The 20,721-nt window shown below is 43.4% G+C and overlaps 1 protein-coding gene across 1 annotated transcript in view; it reads right to left on the bottom strand.

The window, feature by feature from the left end:
* Window positions 1-20,721, bottom strand: part of PANK4 (pantothenate kinase 4 (inactive)) — a 362,653-nt gene that overhangs the window by 130,148 nt on the left and 211,784 nt on the right. Inside the window, exons 12-14 of the mRNA XM_069240981.1 lie at window positions 20,545-20,632; window positions 12,082-12,233; window positions 8,956-9,011 (exon numbers count right to left, since the gene is read on the bottom strand). Coding sequence (XP_069097082.1) covers window positions 8,956-9,011; window positions 12,082-12,233; window positions 20,545-20,632 — 296 coding nt within the window. The remainder of the gene's footprint in view (window positions 1-8,955; window positions 9,012-12,081; window positions 12,234-20,544; window positions 20,633-20,721) is intronic.

Here is a 20,721-nt window from a genome sequence, read left to right as displayed (position 1 = left end):
AAGTTCCTTGGGTAGGCTGGGTTGAAATGTGGTTGAGTTGGCAAACAGGTGTTGTAGCAGTTTATGTCCCCTCGGTGCTTCTTGTTTATCTGGATGTCAACACAAGTGTTTTGTGAAGATGTGTGGGAATGACCACAGTTGCATCCATTCAGATGTTGCCTAGGGTGTGTTTGCCAGGAATGCTAGGGTTGCACCCTTCTTCCTGGTTGAATGTGCTCAGAGGCACGTGGGTAAAAAAAAATCCTGCCCTTTTGAAGCAGGTTTGGATAGTTTCCACTATCCATCTTATGATTATCCCTCTCCGTTCCTGTGTGTCCCTGATTGCCCTGGCAAAGGAGACAAAGAGCTGGTTCCCTTTCCAAATTGTCTGTGTGCACGTCCAAGTGTGTAGCGCCCTTTCTGCCTGTGGCTTAGATCCTTGAAAAAGTCAGTAGTTGGATGCTTTGTTTCACCTGAAATTGTGATACCACCTTTGGGGGAAACTGGTGGTATAGTTCACAAGACAAACTTGTCCTTGTAGATATGAAGATATGGTTCCTGGATTGTGACGGCTTGAAGCTCGCAGGCTCTGTGAAGTGACATGAACACTAATAGGAATGCAGTTTTTCGGGTTAACACCTTCAGCTCTGTTTTGTGCATTGGCTCAAATGGTGGTGGAATCAGCTGTGAGAGTACACTGTGCCTCCAGAAATCTTTTCACTACCGGAAAAGCCTCCGGAGGCGGTTCCCTTTGTTACTCTTGTGTATGTGACTATTGCAGCCAAGTGGACATTTAGTGATGCATAGGTTAGGCAGCTGTCCAAAAGACCGGTGAAATATGTTAGTACCATACTTGTTCTGGCCTTGTCTCCATTTTCTTTTTGTCTCTGGACCAGTGGATGTATCTGACTCACTAGTATGTGTAGCGTGTCCTAGTGCTGGGCTTTCTAGGCTCTAAAGCTTTCCATTCTTCTGGGGGCAGCTGTGGGTGTCCAATCCCTAGGTATTCAAGAGCCACTCTGCTTGGTTGAGTGTTGCTGGTTTTAGGTGGCACACACTTCTGTTTTACATAGTGAACATATTGTGTTACTTTGACTGGGATGATCTGTCATTTTGAAATTTCCAGTAGGTCCGACTACGATATCTGTGTGGCCTACTGAGGGACGATGAGTATGAGTGATGCGTCCTAGTTGTCTGGCCCTGTCCAGTACCCTTGGGATCAGGAAAATCGGTAGAAAGGCATATGCATATCTTCCTGACCAATCTATCGACAGGGCATTCCTCTCAGGTTGGTGGTGTGGGAGCCTGGACGAGATTTCTTGGCATTTTGCTTTTTCTCAACTTGCAAAAAGGTCTAAGCTTGGTGTACCCAGCATTTAATATGCTCCCCAATACGTCTTATTTTATTTCCCATTCATTGGAGGGTTTTCTTGTCTGCTCAATCTGTTTGCCTCTGTGTTCTATGTGCCTGGGAAGCGTATTGTTACCAAGGTCATGCTTTGGAGTGCCCATTTCTATATCTCCTGTATAAGTTGACAGCGGGAAACACTTTGTTCCTGCTTGTTGAGATATAATTTTTTTGTTGTGTTGTCGGTTTGAATGAGCACTGTGTCCGTTTATATGCACCTTGAATGCTTCTATTGCTAGGAAGACAGTCTTTAGTTCCAGGTAGTTTATGTGCTTCATGGCATCCGCAGAACCCCATGGTCCCCTGACCTTCAGATTATCCATGTGTTTTCCACACACCTTGTGGGATGAGTCTGTTATTATGGTCACCCTGACAGTTGGTAGCTTGAAAGATCTACCTGTCCTCACATTTGTCAGGATCCATTGTTCTACTTCCTTTTGGAACCTTGATTTAAACAACCACTAGATTCTCCCAGCTCCCCATTGCTTGTGGCCATTCACTGCAGATCCATTCATGTATTGGTCGCAAATGCAGTCTTGCATGTGGTATGAGGTGGATATATATTGCCATCATGCCCTTCAATTTCATAGCAGTCCTCAATGTCAGAGACTGAAGCTTCTCGTACAGGCAGGTTTGCTCTGTTTTTTCAGTCACCCTCTTGCGGACCGGTTAAGACTGTGCTGTTTTTGAATCCAGGGTTGCTCTCAAGAATACCTTCAGCTGATCTGTGTGTAGAGATCTGGGATAATTTCTTGTGATTTACGGTAAACAAGAGACACTGTAGCATGTTGACAATGGTTTACATGTCATGGTGGCATTTTTGTTTTGATTTTGCCTTTACCAACCAATTGTCCAGGTATGGGTAGACTTGTATAACCTGTCTTCTCAGATGGGCTGCCACTACCACTAGGCATTTCGTAAACACACTAGGTTATAAATTTATGCCAAAGGGTAGCACTCTGAATTGGCAGTGTACCTTGTCCAGGACAAATCTGAGGTACCTCTTGTGCCTCTGGTTCATTGGTATGTGCAGGTAGGTGTCCTTTAGGTCTAGGGTGGTCAAGTAATTGCTCTTCCTTAGGAGCGGGATTCCTTCTTGTAGCATTGTAATTTTGAAGTGTTGAGTTTGTATGAACTGGTTTAGATATCTGCAGCCTAGGGTTGGTCTCCGTGTCAAGTGTGGCCATCTTTGAATTATTTTCTTTCACTTTATGAAAAATCTTCAAGAGATCGCCACAGTACCAAAGGATCTGGTAAAACATCTATAGGTTTCATAAGAAAGATCTATTGACTTTGCAATTTTCTGTCCCAGTTGTTTGTTGTACTGCCTCCTTTAATAAAGGGCAAAATAGCTAGATTATAGACTAATCAACAACCAACAGAAGAAGTTGCACTACATGTAGTTGATGTATTTTTGTAGTATTTATAATACTCTAAAACCAGAGGCACAATAACCCCACATGGAGATTCTAGCTGCATGAGGCCAAGTGCAGTTTGGGGTCCGTAAAGCTGGCTTGCACACAAAGAGCAATATGCAGCTTTTTTCAGTGTCCTCGGGGGGGGGAGGGGTATATTGCCTTTATGGTCTGGCCTAGATGAGGACTCAAGATACCCACAACAACCTTCTCCTCAATCTCTCCTTCTCCTCAACCACTCAGCATAGTGTGGTAGGCTCACACAAATTTGTGCTCTGTGGTACAATCCCACCCATAGCTGCTTCCTTATGAGCTAGACGCTTTTAACTGGCCACTTTGGGGCTCATGGCAATACAGAAGCCTTGTGTCAATGTCTTTGGAACCTGGCAGTTCCATCTGTTGACATATGGGGAGAGCCTGCTGTCAGGCCTCTCTGAATCTATTCAAGTTAAAAGTGCTCTGGAGCATTCCTCCTTTCGAGCTCCAAGTCATCCCAGTCAGTCTTCATACAGTACCAACTGCTGGGTATGACAGAACTACCATTAGGCTTGCCCAAGACCAGATATCTTTTGGGTTGGCTGAGCCTTTTTTTTTTTTTATCCGCCCTTTTTAGAATTGTTTCCAGGTACAAATGTTTATGTATTTTGCCATTTTTTCCAGAGGTGACTATATTCAGGGGTACTTTAATAAAAAATGTATTTGATGTATGTGCCACAGTCAATCATCTGATGCATAATCTGTAGACTCTAACAAAAACTATCTTGTTTCTAGCTCAAATGGATCAAGTTACTAAAAATGTAGCTGTCCATATTGCAGCAAAGTGGAATATCATTCATTCACAAAGGTTGACTGGTCACCTCTCTGCTACTTTTCGCAATACTTGAAAGTGAACTCTGTACTATGAGGTTAAATGTTTGCCCAGACAGGGTTAGCATATGTAACTATGACAAACTAATAAAGTAATACTATCACAAAATGTGCAGCATAATTTGCCTTTTCTTGCTGCATAATTAAAATCGACCAAACCGTATAATTTGGGCTCTGCATAATTCTGGTGGCCCTGAATATATTGCGCCTTCCAGTACTTTCTACAAGTAAAACTTCTCCACCAAGTTAAGGTGAGATCTTCTCAAAGTGTTATTTACAATACTATTCATAGGTAAAGATTGCATTTTTTAACCATACTGTGTGCATCCATTGTCTGTCTTGTTGGAGATGCACAAGTTCCAGTGGGTCGAAACGTTGGTGCTTTACACAAATTAGCCTGGACTGTAATACCGCATAGCAGCAAAACCCACAAATGTATCATTGCCCTCCATGGAATTCCGGCACTGATTGTACCAGGCCTTATAATTTTGTATATATTGCTTTCAATAATTTCAGACCATACAAGCATTGTGCTACTTCACTTCTCAGGGAGCACCTATATGTAGTTATTGATATAATTTGATTTGAAAGAATACACGATTCACTCTTTTGGGAGAATATTCAAATTGATTGCTACAAATTATTCTTTAGTGATTACTCACATCACGAGGACACAAGAAATAGCCTCTGAGAATAAATACAAAAGTATTTCTTTCCGACACTCCAACAGCACTGTTGTTGCTTTTTACAGTTTCTTTTTTTTATTTAAATTTTCAGTGTTATAAACAGGGAAAAGCATACAGTACAAGAAACAGAGACCCTGTAAATACATCACGATAAGCAGTAATCCCTAGGCAATAGTTATGTGGAGTGCACAGAAGGAAGTCTGTAAGTATGTCAATCCAGTACAATGGTCCTTTGACGCTATGTGCGGCTGCAGCAGCATGCTGTGACTTTGGAGGATGGCAGCAGAAGCATGGTGTAGATATCTAGCTACTCATTACAACAGATAAGTGAGTCCAGCCATGCCTTACATTTGGGCAATTTCCCACGCCCCCAGCTGCATGCTATCAGTTGCTTTGCCATTAGTAGTGCAAGGGCTTGATATCTTGTGCGTCACTGGAATGTCCCACACCCACGTTAGCAATGCTACCCTTGTGTCCCTAGACACATTGTGCAAAATCACAGAGGAAAGGGTGGACGGCACCTTGTTCTAGAATGTCTGAACAGCGCCACAGGACCATGTCAGATAAAAGAAGATTCCTTTGGAAGGCCACAGCGTGTACAGTTGAAAGCCTTGCACAGCCTTAGGGACAGATTATGAGATTGACAGATTGGATACTCCGCCACAAATGTGACAGATATCCCACCTGACTTTTTACAAGTTCAATAGGATATAATGGAACTTGTAATACAGCGGACAGGATATCCATCACGTTTGTGACGGAATATCCCATCCGCCAAGATCGTAATCTGACGTTCTGTCTGAGCAATGTGGAAGGGGTATAATACACTCCCTGTAGGAATTTATCATGTATGATGTGACGCCTCCTGCTAGAGGGCACCAGGCCTGTCTGCGCGCTGCAGAACCACCACATACGGTCCACCAGTTCAAGTCACCTCTTCCCATCATGTGCGTGTAGTGTATTCTTTGGCAAGTGTCCTCCAGAGCAGCCCGGTACAGTTGCAAATGGGTTGCTTCATGGATGGGCCTACGAGAAGTGACTCCACCATGCAGCAGGGTGAGGGTTCTGCTGGGAAGTCTGTGACATGTCCAGAGTGTTCCTTGGATCCTGCAGTACAAGAAAACATCAACGGAAGTGTATGGGGCCGCGCCCAGGAACTCTTTCTGTGTTTTACCTTTTGATCAAGTTAGAGGTACCCACATTTGGAGAGCCCTTTGTGAGATAGTTAGGTGACTGCTTTTGGTTCATGAGTGACTGGGATCTGTGGGTGCAGACAGAGGAGTGGGGCATAAAGAGGCTCCCAGTCATCCGCTTAGCTTTGGAGGTGCATTCTGTGGTGGGCATACATAGGGAGTAGAATGGGGGAAGAGTCCCCAAGTAGGGTACACAGTGGGAGTTGATGACCCGTGCCTCTTTCAACTGCATTGTTTTGAATGAAAGCATCAAGGTGAAGGCAAAGTGGGTCTGGGTGCACAGGTAGTATAGGTCTGGGGCCTCGAATCCTCCAATGTGAAAGGGAAGAGTGAGGGCCTCCTATATGATCTGGAGTTGCTTGTTAGCCCAAGCTAACTTTAAGAACTGGGTACAGATTTGCCTGAGAAGTCACTGTGTGCGCGGTAGAGGGATGGTGATAAATAGGTAAAGGAGTCTGGGGAGAAGTACCATTTTAATAAGGCTGATTCTACCCGCCAGTGATAGCAGGAGAAATATCCAACAGGGTATCTGGCCCACCATTTTACAGAGTATCTGACCATATTTCTCCCTTAATATGACATCCATATCTCTGTTCACTCAAACCATAAGGTACTTCATAAAATCTTCACACCTCTCCAGGGGGTAGTCTGGGGCGAAATGGCATGAATTCTCTGTCAGTGGAAAGAATTTGGTTTTACTCCAGTTGGAAATGATACCGGAGAATATCCCAAAATGCAGGTACTCACAAAGTATCTTGTAGAGTCTTGTGCTAAGATTTCTCAAGTATAGGGTCGTGCCATCTATCTGCCTAAAATAAGATGAGAATGTGTTGGGACAAGTATCACACGGCGTATTTCGTGTAGTGATGGTGCAGTTTTGCTGCAGGGGGTTTAAGGGATAGGGCAGGGGGTTCAAGGGATAGGGCAAAGAGGATCGGGAAGAGGGGTAACCCCTGACTAGTGCCTATCAATATGGTGAAGGGAGCTGAGAAGCTGTTAATACGTATTCTGGCAATAGTGGGTGCAGCATATAGTAACTTTATCCACTCTGGACCCCTTTGGGCAAGAACAGAGAATAGACAGTTCCACTCCAGGGAACAGATTGTCTTAGAGGTGTCCAGGAAAACTGGAACAGCATCTAGATCTTGGTCAGGATCCTGCAGGAGGACAAATAGGTTCTGCAGGTTGTGGGCGGTGGATAGGCCGGGTACGCACTTAGCCTGGTCTGGCCTCACAAGAGCTGGGAGCAGAAGATTTAGGAGGTTCACTATTAATTTGGCTAAGATTTTGTTGCTGCAATTCACGAAGGTTAGCACACAATATTAATCAGAATATTGTGGTAGTTTCTCTGACTTTAGCAGTGTGACTAAGATGGCTTCGCATAGGGTCAGGGGAGCCTACGGTTTGCACATGATTCTTCAAACAGTGTTAGTGTGGGACTATAAGAACTTGACAGCGCTTATAGAATTAGACTAGAAATCCATTTGATCCTGTGTTATGTAAGTCAGCAAGCCAGAAATGACCTCCTTGAGTTTGTCCAGTGTGAAAGGCTGAGACAACAACTGACGATGTGCCAGCGTTAGCCAGCCTACTGCAGTGTCATGCAAGTACTAGCCCATGGACGAGTGGTGGGGGTTTTCCTGGGTTTTATTTAGAATAGTATAGCGTGTGTGTAGAAGATGCCCAGGATCTGCGGCTTATCATGGTGTGTATTACCCTGGCTGTCGACAACGTATGCTATATTGTTCGATTTTTACAGTTTCTTTCATGAAGGCAGAGATCTCTTACTAGAGCCTAGAGGAGCAGAAACCAGTACCTCTACTGAAGTGGCCTGCCACCAGTCCAAAACTAAATGACTCTGTTAATCTTTAAGTTCTTGAAAACTGAGCTATTCAAACAAACCTTTGAAAGTTATGTTCTTTCCAGGTAACCCTGCAAAGAATAGCCCACTGAAGAGGGTGTTCCGCACCTGCTGACACAAAACCGCCCAAAAATTCACCTTGCTAACATCAGCCACCACTACAAAGACATAATACAACTTCCAAAACGTGTTTTTCCACACAATTTTCAACAACAAAATCATTTTTGTTCATGCACAAATGTTCTGGACTGGTTTAAAAAAAAGAAAAATCATACCAGATGTGGGGATTGTGTTAAATAGAATGTGTTTAAATGTTTACAGATGATAGGATCATTCCACAGTAATAAATAATACCACAGTACAATTGATCTTCTAGTTTGTGCCTTCAAGTTGGCTGTATGTTTGTGCATGCACAATAATTGAAATAAACTTCAAAACTGGGTGAGCAGTCAGCAACATGTTCTGAATTTCGGTAAAATCTAGCAAAGTATCAGCTACTTCGGAAATCAGGAAGGGAGCATGCTGCCTAGCATACCAACACACAATTCACCCCGAGGCACTCTGGTAAATGCAGTGTATAATAACACTAAATTGAATCAAAACTCATTGTTGGAGCAATTAGTGCTGCTCATCTCTAGACACATGTTTCAGGATATTTGTCCTCCTCCTGTAGAGAGTAACAATTAAATGTATGAGTGCTGGCAATGCTGCTCACAGTCTTCTCACTCCCGGAAAACAGGTGCATCCAAGACCTTGTCAGTCCAGCAACTCAGCAAGAGGCCAATCAGAAAAGGAGGAGAGAGCACACTGCCTGCCATACCAACACACAATTAGCCTACATGTATTGTGGTAAACGTAGTGCATGGATAACAGTCGATTCAGTTTAAAGTATTTCGTTGTCACCATTGTACGGTGTGGCCAGTGCTGTGTATCTCTAGACATGTTTTAGGTTATTTGGCCTTCTTCAGTATAGAGTGAAAATTTAAATATGTGGATGCTGGCAATGCTGCTCACAGTCCTCTTGGGTTTCAGTACCACTCCTAGAGAGAAGGAGCATCCCAATGAGACTGTCAGCCCAATAACTCAGCAGGAGTAAATCAAAACACCGAGGAGGGTATGAAAGTAGTTCCCTAACTGTCAGCAACAAAAGGCTACATGTAGACCAATCAAAGCAGGGAGGCTGTGTTCCGGGGAGGAGACAAACACTAGAAGAGGAAAGCAAGCCTCTGAATAAGAAGTAAGCAAATGAGAGTGACAAAGCTAACCAATGGTAAGCAGTGGGAGGCTTGTAAGTCCACTGAATTTTAACAATGAGTCTTTCATGACCAGACAGCTCTGCTGTCTGTTAGCTGAGTCAGTGTCACATTTGCGGTAAAGTCGTAGAGGTGTGGAACTGCTATGTGTCTTCAGCAGTTTCATAACTCTGCCTACACCTTCCAAGTTAGCTATAAAGACAGATAAATTAAATCAACAAATAATACTGATCCTAAATTCTCAAGCTTTTCAGCGCTGGATTCTTTCAACATTCCAGTTGTCATCATCTTACCTTGCAGTTTCATCTTTGCCTCTTCGAACCCGAACTGTGACTCTGTTTCAAGGACTCTGCAAGAACAAAATAAAGAAAGTGTTTGCTGGAAGACAGTGTCATCAATTATTATTTTTTTGTTTTAAATCGCAAAACCATACATCATTAACACCTGTTAAAACAAAACCTGAATTTTTGCAACAAATTAGGTGCAGAATTTCAGGGTCTGGCAGGTTAGATGGTAACACAAGATTTGGGTTAATACTGCATATTAAAATTCAGACTCTTCTCTTCTCCAGTTCACAGCAACAGAATGATGTGGTGCAATGTGTGCATCCTGAAATATTCCAGAAATATGTAACAGGTTAACGGTCTAAGGCGTAGGATTTGCCTGATGTCCTGTCTTTCTTTGTGACAGCAAAGTATAGAAAGTATCCCTCTCGACTCCTTTGGTGTGGAGAAATCAATTATAAAGCACCCTTATTTAGAAGTGCTTGCTTAACTTCATGCAGCATTCTTTGATACTTCTAGTTGTGCGACCCTGAGTGAAACATTTGGTGGTGTGGTGTAAAACCCGAAGCAGTATCCTTGTTGAATAATTTTCAGGGCCCATTTGTCTGAGCTTATTTTATTCCATTGTGGAAGAGTCACTTGATCCTACCCTCGACAGGTAATGAAGGGCAAGTCACAGCTTGGGGGGCAGAGATCCGTTTCCTTGGCAGCCTGTGCCCTTTCTTCTGCGGCTGAAGTCATTTAAAGCCAGAATGATGTGGATTTGCCACAGCGTTGCACCACCTCTCACCTGTTGGCACCACAAACATCCTGATTGGAGTTTGGAGTGCCCCCATGGCCTTCGCTGTGCCAGAGTCCTTTCGTTACTTTTTCTAATATGGTGTTCATTTGTGAGACAAATACGCATTCCCCATCAAAAGGGATAGTGATGAGGTGCTGCTGAACTTCATGACAACATCCTCACACCCACAGCCATGAATGTCTTCTTAGGATGACACTAGTATTCATATCTCTAAAGACTGACTGCCACATCCAAAGCTCATGGAATGCTAGTGATGGATATTATTCTGCCTTCTTGTATCATTTCCTTGGAACACTTTTAGTAAGCTTTGGGCAAATGTTTCACAGGCTACTCTATCTTCTTCCAGTGGTAGCCCCCCTTGAGAAGAGGCCTACAGAATTGGAAATGCACCGCATTATTGCTGCCAATACACAACTAGTTTTCCTGCCACATCAATCTTGAGGCTCTTCTTATCTGGAGGAGAGCATTTCCATGTCCCTTGGCAACGGCCTGCTTCCTAGAGAAATACACAACTAGGGGATCAGGTAGCATATGACCCTTGATGCAGAGTGAGCAAACAGATGCAGTTTATGTTTCTTTTCTAGTCTAGGCGTTTCCACCATGCTTTGACCATCCCTTTAAAATGATTTTCCACGTACTAGTCATTCTTTTTAGTATAAGCAGAAACTGGATAACTGCTCCTTTGTTGGAAAGAGTATCTACAGGGAAGTTGCCGCCCTATGAATGACTGCATGGTATGCAGCTGTGTCATCAGGAGTAGAAGCTTTCACTGGGTAGAACTCAAAGCTGGTGTCATCCTCAGGATTCACACTGCAATGCCGTCATGGATCCTCTCCATCATCAGTAGGAATAGGCTCATCTTTGGGTCCTGTGGGTTACACTTAGCTCTCTAATCTGAGTTAGTGCGTGTTGTGTGCAGTAGTGAAGGTTGTGGTGGCTGTGACAGTGGAAACATAAGACTAGATGGAGGCTGAGAATCAGTGTTGATATCCTTCTGTCTACATTTCTTTAATATAGGAAATGTACAGCTCCTCAGATATATCCTCCTCAAATATTAATTTTCTGAGACTGAATGTAGATTTTTGTTTGCTTAATATCAGGCTTTTGATGATCAGTGAGAGGCAGCTCAGTATAATAACCGGAAACAAAACAAGTTTCTGTGCAGACATCAGAGCTAACTCAGATGTCCATAGGAGCAGTTAGGCACCAAGAAGGCGTGGTATCGGTTTGAGCATCAGAGCCCATTGCTTAAGGTTTCTTCACAGGTTAAATAGTCTTTCTCAGTGGGAATAGGTGGAGCAGTCTTTTGAAGCTTCTTGGGAACAGTCTCGTTTCTCAAAGTCTAGCTTTCTTGAGACAGTTGCTTGCCCAGACTATGAGATTCTTGTTGAGGCTGGACCCCCTAGTGATGGTCCTAAGATGGTATTTGAGGTATATGGGTCTTCAGTGTCATCTTTGTTATGACTGCAGGCTTCACATGGGCCCCTAAAGACTTTTCCTCATCATAGATGCAGCCCACTGTGAACAGGGTTTCTGGGCTCCAATGCCTTTGACCCACCGGCATACCAGACTGACTTTCTTCTTCAGGGTAGATTCCCTTGATATCTCAGTAACAAGGGCAGTTGGTGGTTCAGTAGGGCCTTGGTACTCTATTATCTAAGGTTCCCATCAAGTTCTCATTTGAATTTAATTGAATAATTTTATAGATCTGCTAGGCCAAACAACTTGATGTCTCATGGTCTCTCGGAAAGCAAAGACTACAAGTCTGATGATGGTTGACCATGGTAACACTTGGGGGAAAAAACTGAACCTTTGTCATGGAGATTTGTGGGTTTCACGGAGGGATCAAAAGAAGCCTTGAAACCAAAACATATACTCAGACACAAAAAACCCTGTAACATATGCATTCAGCACTGTACGGCAGTAGTGTTCAAAGAATGAGATCTAAAGATACACATGCTACAGACTGGAGGTTACAGAGGTCTGGTCCAGTGAGGTAGAGGTGTTCTACACTTAACAAGACTTGCACCTCAGAAGTTTCAATATTATTTAAACTGCTAGTGTTAATAAGAACTGATTCACAATAGAGCAGAAAATGTTCTCTTCTTCAGGGCAACATAACTCTAGGAAAGGAAACCAGAGCCTACTTTAATGTAATTAATAGGTCTAAATATGAAAAGTACATAAATGTGATTCAAAAAACAAACTTTTTTTTGCCTCAGCAAACTTTGCACACATAGCCAGAGTAACAACATTGTCAAATCTATGAGCAGCACACATAAATAAAGGAGAAAGATGAAAACTGACTGGTTTTGAAACTTTTTATCACCTACTCTGAGACAGCTTTTGCACCCCAGTCAAAAACATTGCCAGCCAGCAACCCCTTCACAAGGGCAAACTGCCTCTCCTCCCAGCCCAGCGAATCAAGAGATGTCACCACTCTCTGGAAACATTTTAGTGCAATATCATTTTCCTTTTGCTTTACCTGTGGAGAGACAGAAAAATATATATTTTACAGAAAGAAAATGTATCTTGCATGCAAGTTCAAGACTATCTGACAAACAGACCACCTTCATTAACTGAACTACCAAACGGATGAAACCTAGTTACAGCCGTCAGCATGTCTTCAAGCGAATACAGGGAATTGATCTGTCAACCCATCTTGTGTTCCATGTTTCTGCTACTAAATTATTACAATTTTCAGTGTCCCTACCAACACTGTCATGGCATCGTCGCTCATTCTGAATTTGGGCACAATTTTATGCAGATATGGGAAGGTTTACAATCAGACTGGAAGAGTCATTGTTTGAGAGTATCTGTTTGGTGTTCAGTTGTTTCTGGTTAGTAGTGAATGAGTCAGGTGTTACAGTTAGACATGGTTTGTGTGAGTTAGCATGAAAGTTTAATGTGCATGGGTCAGTGTGCTAAAAGACTTGCCTTTTTCGCTCAGTTAGGGTTCAGGAGAAAAACCAAGTCTTCTACTCAGCCAGAATATGGTGATATTTATACAAGGATCACAAACCCAGCTGGTGTCTTATGATGCAATGTTGGGCAAAAGGGATTTACAAATATTCAACTATTATATATGTCTTTCCAAATTTTGTCAGTATTTATATACCTACTACTACTGTTAGGTTTTGATGTATGCAAGTTGTTTTTTTTTCTTTAAAGAGGTCTTTCGAGTCACTAGGTATATAGTGATTCCTCACCTAGTTAGCAATGTGCCTGGGCAAAGACTGGAGTTGTAAGCGTATACAATATAATGCACGAGTGTACTGGACAAAAACAATGTAATTAAAGAGAAGAAATTGTTCATCAGAGCCTCATGTGTCCAGTGAAGATGGTGGGCAAATGTGATGCTGCAGCACTATATGCTACAAACAGGTACTTACAGGTTAATCAACATTGTCCATTTGTAGCATGTGTTGCTGTAGAAACATATGGTCTGCATAGAGTGTAAAGAAGTACCCTTTCTTAAGTTGTAGCTCAATGTGGATGATACAGATGTCTGAAATACGTACCTTGAAACCTGTTTGGCCAACCATAGCCTGTTGTCTGGCTGGAACATCTAGACTGTATTGTTTAGTAAACACGTGCAGAGTTGACCATGTACCTGCCTTACTCGTGTCAGCTAGCGTGATGTTTACTAAAAAGGCCATACTTACAGCCTTTTTCTGCGTAGACACTGCCCTCGGTGCAACAGGGAAGATCTTTTGGCTTTACAATAGCATGCCTGGATACATTTAACCATCCACCTGTGAATGCCAGCCTTAGATACAGGCTGGCCCTTGTGGGGTTTGGCAAAAGCAAAAAACAGCTGGTCTCCTTTGCAAAAAGACTTGGTGCTTATGTCAAGGTGACACATGAGCGCACACTTGACACCTAGAATGTGACGCGCTCTATGTGCTACGAAGTCTGATTAGGGAAAAAGACCGGGAGCTCTACGGTCTGGTTAAGGTGAAAAGAAGAGACAACCTAAGGGAGGAACTTAGGATTAGTTCTCAGTACTACTCAGTCCTTGTGAACCTGAACAAAGGGTTCCTACAGTGTGAGGGCTGGCACCTCACTAATGCGTCACAGGGAAGTATTGCAACTAAAAAGGCCACCTTCCAAGAGAAACACTGAAGAGAACAGAAATGTTAGGGCTCAAATGGTGGGCACATGAGTCTGATGAGGAGAATGTTTAGGTTTCACACTTGTGGTGGTGAAACCCTAGGAGGAATGACCCTGTTAAGACATTCCTTAAAGGCTTTCACCACAGGGAAGAGGGAGGTGTGTTCCTATTTTGCATGTAGGGTGCTATGGCTGCTTGATGTAGATGTTTTACGCTCTAGGCTAGGCATTACTTTAGGAGATGGTGCCGGTAGCAGATATCCTTGACCGCAGGTTTTAGAGGGTGTAGCTTTTTGGTGATACAGTAGTGGACAATTCACTTCAAATCTATATGTGCCAGCAGGAAGAGGGACGTGAGTGACTGCCCCACTGCTTTATAAAGTATTACATGGCAGTCATGTTGTCGATCAAGACCAGGACAGCTTTGCCCTGGATGAGTAGAAGAAAGGCTGTGAGAGCAAGGCAGAAGGCCAGAAGCTGAAGGTAGCTGATGCTAGCTGATGCGGTGGCTCTGCTGATGGGGGCTACACACACACCCTGGAATTGTGATCTGTTTAAGATAAGCCCCCACCTAGCTTGGGGAGCATCTGTGGTAATGGGAACCGGGAGAATGGGGTCCCCTCAGCAGGTTGCTCCTCCACTGCAGACAGCGAAGCACACAGGCCTTTACCAACACTAGATCTTCCATTTGGCCCTCCGCTTGTGACCATTGTGCTGTAAGGCATCGCCGCAAAGGGCGCATGTATAGCCAGGTGTGGGGCACAACAGCAATGCATGAGACCATCATGCCAAGCAGCTGCATTGCTGTTCGGACTGTGAGGTGGCTGAAAAGAAGTATAAGCTGTTGCATGACTGCAAATCTTTGTGGGCTCAGGTAAACCTTACCTGTAACAACATTCAACACCGCACCCAAGAAGGTCTGGATTTGGAGAGGTTGTACATGGAACTTAGTTAGATTACGTGAACCCAAGGCTGTGGAGTAGAGCTATGGTCACTTTGGGTGCTCTAGGCATTGTTACCTGCTTGTAAACTATCAGCCAGTTGTCGAAGTAGGGGATGACGTGGAAGCCCCCTCTCCAAGTGGGCGGTGACCACTACTAGACACTTGGTTGGGACCCTTATGGCAGAGGTGACACCAAAGAGAAGTACTCTAAATTTGTAATTACGGCCTCTTACCACGATGCACAAGTAGCATTGGTGGGCCGGATAAATACTGATGTGGAAGCTGGCATCCTTGAGGTCTAATGCTGCCATATAGTCACCTTGTTCTAAAAGAGGGATCAACTCCTGTGACAATGTGGAAATGTTCTGAGAGGGTTTAACTATCCTGGGGTCCAGGAAGGGCATTACGGAGCTGTCCTCCTTTGAAATTAAGAAGTAAAGGGAGTACAAACCTGTTCCCAGTGGTACAGAGTCCACTGGCTCAATAGCACCCTTTGGAAGGAGTACTTTTACCTCTTTCCTTAGAAAAGTGAGATGTTTGCACCAGAGAATGAGCCTGTGGGTGAGACATTGGATGGTGGCGTGAGACGTTCTAGGTAGAAGCACTGGCAGGACACTGCTAATGTCATCTTGTAAGATGTGATTCTTGTCAGTGGGGGACAAAATATTGGAGCCTGTCCCAGACAGGTGTTATGTAGTTGTGGGGAAGGAGCGTGGAGTCACTGTTGGGAGTTGGAAGACCCCATGCCTGAACCTTCATTACCCTTGCCCCTGTTATCTCTCTATGCACCCATGAAGCACCCTTTTGGTGACTGCTGGTGGTTGGCTTGCTGCTGCCTTTGCTAGGAGGGAGTAGGACCTATGTAGGTGGTCTTGGTACCTGCCCTGTAGTGCGGTCTCAAAAAGGAGCACTTAGGTGTAGAAGTCTGAAGGGCACCCAGTTCCTTAGCGGTGTCTATGCCCTCTTTATCTTTCCCATTATCTGGTCAACCTATGGGCTGAAGCAGTGTCCACCACTGAAGGGCAAGTGGAGCAGATGCTGCTGGGCTGGAGGTCTAAAACCTGAGACATGGAGTCAGGTGTGGTATTTTACCTGAATACTGGTATTGATTCCTCAGGCAGTAGTGCCAGGACGCAGCAAATGGTCTTACGCTTCTCCATCAACTGATGATCTTTGTCGATGCTCATCTGTAAATTGTTTGAAGAGCTCCTGCATTTCATCTCAATGTGCTGTATTGTATTAGAACAGAAAGCTAACCGAGCTGGCAATTTTCCAGAGGGTGGCTGATACCTTTTTCCCTGCACTGTCTATATTCTTGTTGTCCTTGTCAGGTGGGAGAGCATAGCCACTGGCCTAGGTATTTGCATGCTTGTGCACAGTATAGACTATGAGGAAGTCCACTGGAATATGTCCCATTACGTGTAGCAGATCATTAAGGGGTTGTTTATATTTTTCTCCATCTAAGGTTTTGCACCCTAGCTTTTACAGGTTACTTTAAAGTGTCTGAGGTGAACTTTCACATACCGTTCAACATTCTGAGAAATTGTACAGTGCGCTGTCTTGGACAACATGTCCACGAGGAGGCTATGCATGTCGACCTTATAAAAAGTGGCCGCAATCTCATCATGATACGCTGTGGTATCATCTGGGTTTGGAAGGTTGGGGAGGGGGGTGGATGATTCCCCAATCGGGTAATGATTGGGTCAGGATCCCTCAGGGAGAATTGATATTGCTAGTCATTGCACGGGCCATCAGCAGGCACCAGGTCAGGTGGTGAGCACAGTGTTCGGAAGGGTGAAGTGAGCTGTCTTCTCCATAAGGGGAGTGGGAAGAACCCTCTGGCGAAGAGGTGATATCTACAGCAGTGTTGGAGGAGTTGGTGGTGATGGAGGTGGAGGAGGAGATGGTGATGGAGGAACAGGAGGAAGTGCAGCTGGGAGGAGGGCTGGTGCCCCTGTCCTTATGTATTTTGGAGTTGGAGGAGGCTCTGTATAGAGTTCTTTCTCAAAAATAAGCGTCCTCTTCTGAGGCAATGCCTTGGATGCTGTAGGAGGCAGCTTTGTTAATATCTTGCCTGTATGACGGGGATTTCTGGCATCCAACTCCTCCTGTAAATGAAGGAGGATATGCTGCTCTGATTCCTCAGGGATGGCCGTAGAAGGCACCTTTGGCACAGAGTGCATTCTCACAGTTGATGGACTCTTTGGCTCTGGCACCAAAGCCAATTTCAATGTTGAAGAGGTCCTTGGCTTCAAGGGGATCCAGAAGACGCTGACATTGCACACCTGGTGGTGGTCGGTCCAAAAGATTTTCAGGTGGCAAAGGGGCATCCATTCCATTACTCTGCATGCATTCTCCAAGACAAAGGTTCCTTAGGCGAGAGTTTCTTCCATTCAGGCAGTGTCGAAATGACCAGTTGGGCTTGAAGAAAAGCAAGATAAGTTGTTGATCACTGAGCCCTGTCAGTACAAGCCCGAGCCCGATGGCAAGAAAAAAATATCTTACATGGTGTTGGTGCCTACGCTCACTGCCAACTAAGCGAGAAGTCATAATATATCTTGTGACTTGAAAAACTTCTTCGAAGAATAACAACTTGCAAACGTCAAAACCCAAGTCAAGATGGCAGGAGTATGCAGAGCATGCGTATCTACAGCAACGCATTCTACAAACATATGGGTTATTGGAGAGAACTGGTTGAACATAAGGGTTGTTTATAATGTACAGTGTGCAAGTTGTGTGTTGGTTTAAATTTGCGTGAGATAGTCACAAGTAAACTGATTATTCAGAAAGACGCTTTTATTCATTAATATGAATACCTGGGGTTCTTTCTGAGGGCAAGGGGTCAGTCTGGGTAGTCCCAAAGGAGAAAAGAAGAGGCAATGCAGACTTTGCCATAAGAAAAAAAACAAATCATACAGTCTTCAGTCATTAATAAATACTGAATAAGTGAATGCCAAGTATAGGGTGCTCTATTGTTGACCTTGATGTCTTCGTAGTAGTAGTGCAAGACTGCAGGTTCTATCTACTGATACAACTTAAATGATCAATATATGTATAGTATTTTCAACCTTTAGTACGGTGACAGGTGTTCTATTAGTTATTCTGACTTTTGGAACTGTAGGGATGTAAGTCTGTGGAGGAAAGCTCTTCATGAAACTGAATATTCTGTATGGCACTTATCAAGCGTAAAGTGGCATAGAGTGTGATAATTACTGGTCAGAGCCTTTGCACTTTCATTGCCCCTCTTGAGTTCAGGATTTGTGGTAGATTTTACCATCCATAACTCACAGCGGCAAACTCAAGGATCTGCCAGTTTGCTCCCACTTATAATACCTTGTAATCTCCATTAAGAAGGAGGTGACCAGCCAAACTATATATAAGGCAACATCACCAAAAGTACTACAAAACACTACCTAAAAGTCACAAATGTACTGAGTGAGTTTAACCCACGAGATACAAAATGCACACAATCGTAAATGCATCCAAACGGGCGACCAACAATACAAAACAAAAGATCAACAAAACACAAAAACTTGAAACAAAGCTAAAAAAGAATGCTTTTCAAAAATACAGTCATCATAAGACTTGAAGGTAGTACTTTGCTCTGTGTGATTGAAGGAGAACTGGAACAGACAGGTCATGGTAACGAGGTCCAGGTGGAAAGGGGCACAGATTGGGATCAGGCTAAGGGGAAGAGGTATGGAAACAGAACAGGGAGAAGAGAACAAACAGCAGGTGGGTGGGCAGGACATAGAAAAGCAAAGGTGGGCATATTAGGGGAAGGTAAGAGTCATGGATGCAAATCAGGGAAGAGTGTCAAGGACAAATACCTAGATAGAAAATGGGAAGGGAACACTAAACGAGCTGAAGCAAAATGGGAATACTGGAAGGTTCTGGCCTTTCAAGAGGAAGGACGGGTTGAGGGAGATTAGTAGGTTGAGAGACAGGGTGCTGGTGAGAAGAAAAAAAAAAGGGACAAACAAACAGATATGGAAAGGGTATAACAAACACGACTGGAATACGAAAGGAGCACATAATTAGAATAAATTAATGAACATTGTGACAGGGAGTATGCAGACAAAAATGTGGAGTTGGAGGCTAAAATTGTTACATGAAAATTTCAAAGATTAATAACTTAATGTTTTACAGCTTTATTTTAGGACCAATAAAAACAAGAGTGAGAAAAAAAGTCAGTGTATACATTTCAATGTTTGAACATCTATGGCTTTCCATCTAGAAGTTGTTGTGTTAAATTTAAAACAGATCTATATAAACTATATAAATGGTCCAAAGCCTCATGTCACGTAGATAACGTTCAGGCAAACAGGATTAGTAGTATGATAGTTAGCGTCCTAGGGAAGACAGTCTACCACTGCACAAGCAGAAGGAGGAAATAATTCATTGTCTTGATGTACAGGGTGGTTGGGTGAGTCGGCCTCGCAAAGGCTAATCAAAGCAAAGGCTAATCAAAGCAAAGGCTAAAGTGAACATTCCATTGTGTCTTTCAAACGTGCAAACCTTACAAGCTGTGAACCTAATACTGTGTTGCCATAAGGTTTCTAAGCATCATTCCATTCATCTTGGTCACGAGAGAACACCAGGCATTATTGAAGAGTACTGGAAGTGTAAAAAACGTCCTATGCCAGGAGTGCATGATGTGTTTTGCTACGGAAGAAAAGGGCTAAGTTAAGGGTCAAGTGCCACTCCCCTTGAGGCTGGCAACAAGAACCGCCAAAAGTAAGAACAAGTTCTGCAGTAACTTTGAGAATCTGTGTGTTTTGCCCAGAGACTTTGGCCCACAATGTTGGCCAAGCACCTTCGCACTTTTGAGAACAGTAACAGAGAGCACAGTAAGCGCTCCTTGAACCCCAATAAGTAGGCGGCACTCATTTCCATCCTTAAATTGGGTCTGTGCTGGGTTCATCATTGTTAGCAATGCAGGGGGTCAGAAATACACATCTACCCGGGCTTCGGGTTGAAGTTTCACCAAAGGCAATATATTAGCTATACCATCACTGACTAGAATACATGTTTTAGGCAGGAATCGAGTCTGTAGTATAATGCGACCCACTCTAGAATATGGGTGCAAATTTTGCACATCTTGTTTCCCAGTATATTTACTCCCTTTACCAGGGCCATTCATATTCCACATCTCATTTGATAGTTTAGCTACTAAGGTAGCTGGATAGTGACCAACTTTAGCACAGTCTACCTGCATTGATGACCCCAGCAAATTCCTGACAACTGGGATAAAACATTGACGAGCGAACACTGACAATCTACACATAATAATTTGTACTAAGCAAATTGTTTCACTGTTGTAATTTGATCTATAAATAACTAGGCTATTTTAATTGTGTGTAACTACACTGCAATACGTAATTCCACGTACAGTTTGTTTCTGTGTTGCTAACACAATAGCCGTTGAGAACTAAATTGGCTGTTTTCTACCTTTAGAGACGGATTTTCATTAGTGCTACGCTAATTATGTCTGAGCACTGTAAAAAACTTGTAAATATCAGTAAAACATTTCCACTGGGAACCACGTGTCGGTAAATTTTCAATGCTTCCTACATCTTTCATTGCTGTGGCATAAAGCAGACACTGTGAGCAGTAATAGCACTCAACACTACAGAAACTGTATAGCAAACGAGGTGAAAGCACTTTCAGCAGCTTTGAAATTAAAATGAGTGGATTTGAACTTATATGTGCATTTATACACAAGGTGAGTTTGACTTACCTTGGAGTAAGGATCTGGGAAGTTGAATTCGTTTAGACAGTGCTCCCTTGTGTCCAGCAGACTTCGAACTGTAAGTGATCCATACGCACTAGCGAGAAAAGTATAAAGATCGTTCTTACAGAGAGAAAATGATCTGGTAAATAACTGCTACAAATAAAGTTACTAACACGAGAACTG

Source organism: Pleurodeles waltl, chromosome 6, assembly GCF_031143425.1.
Source record: "Pleurodeles waltl isolate 20211129_DDA chromosome 6, aPleWal1.hap1.20221129, whole genome shotgun sequence".
NCBI classification, from domain to species: domain Eukaryota; kingdom Metazoa; phylum Chordata; class Amphibia; order Caudata; family Salamandridae; genus Pleurodeles; species Pleurodeles waltl.
The sequence above is the reverse complement of the archived record's forward strand: the minus strand, read 5'-3'. Positions and strand labels throughout refer to the sequence as shown.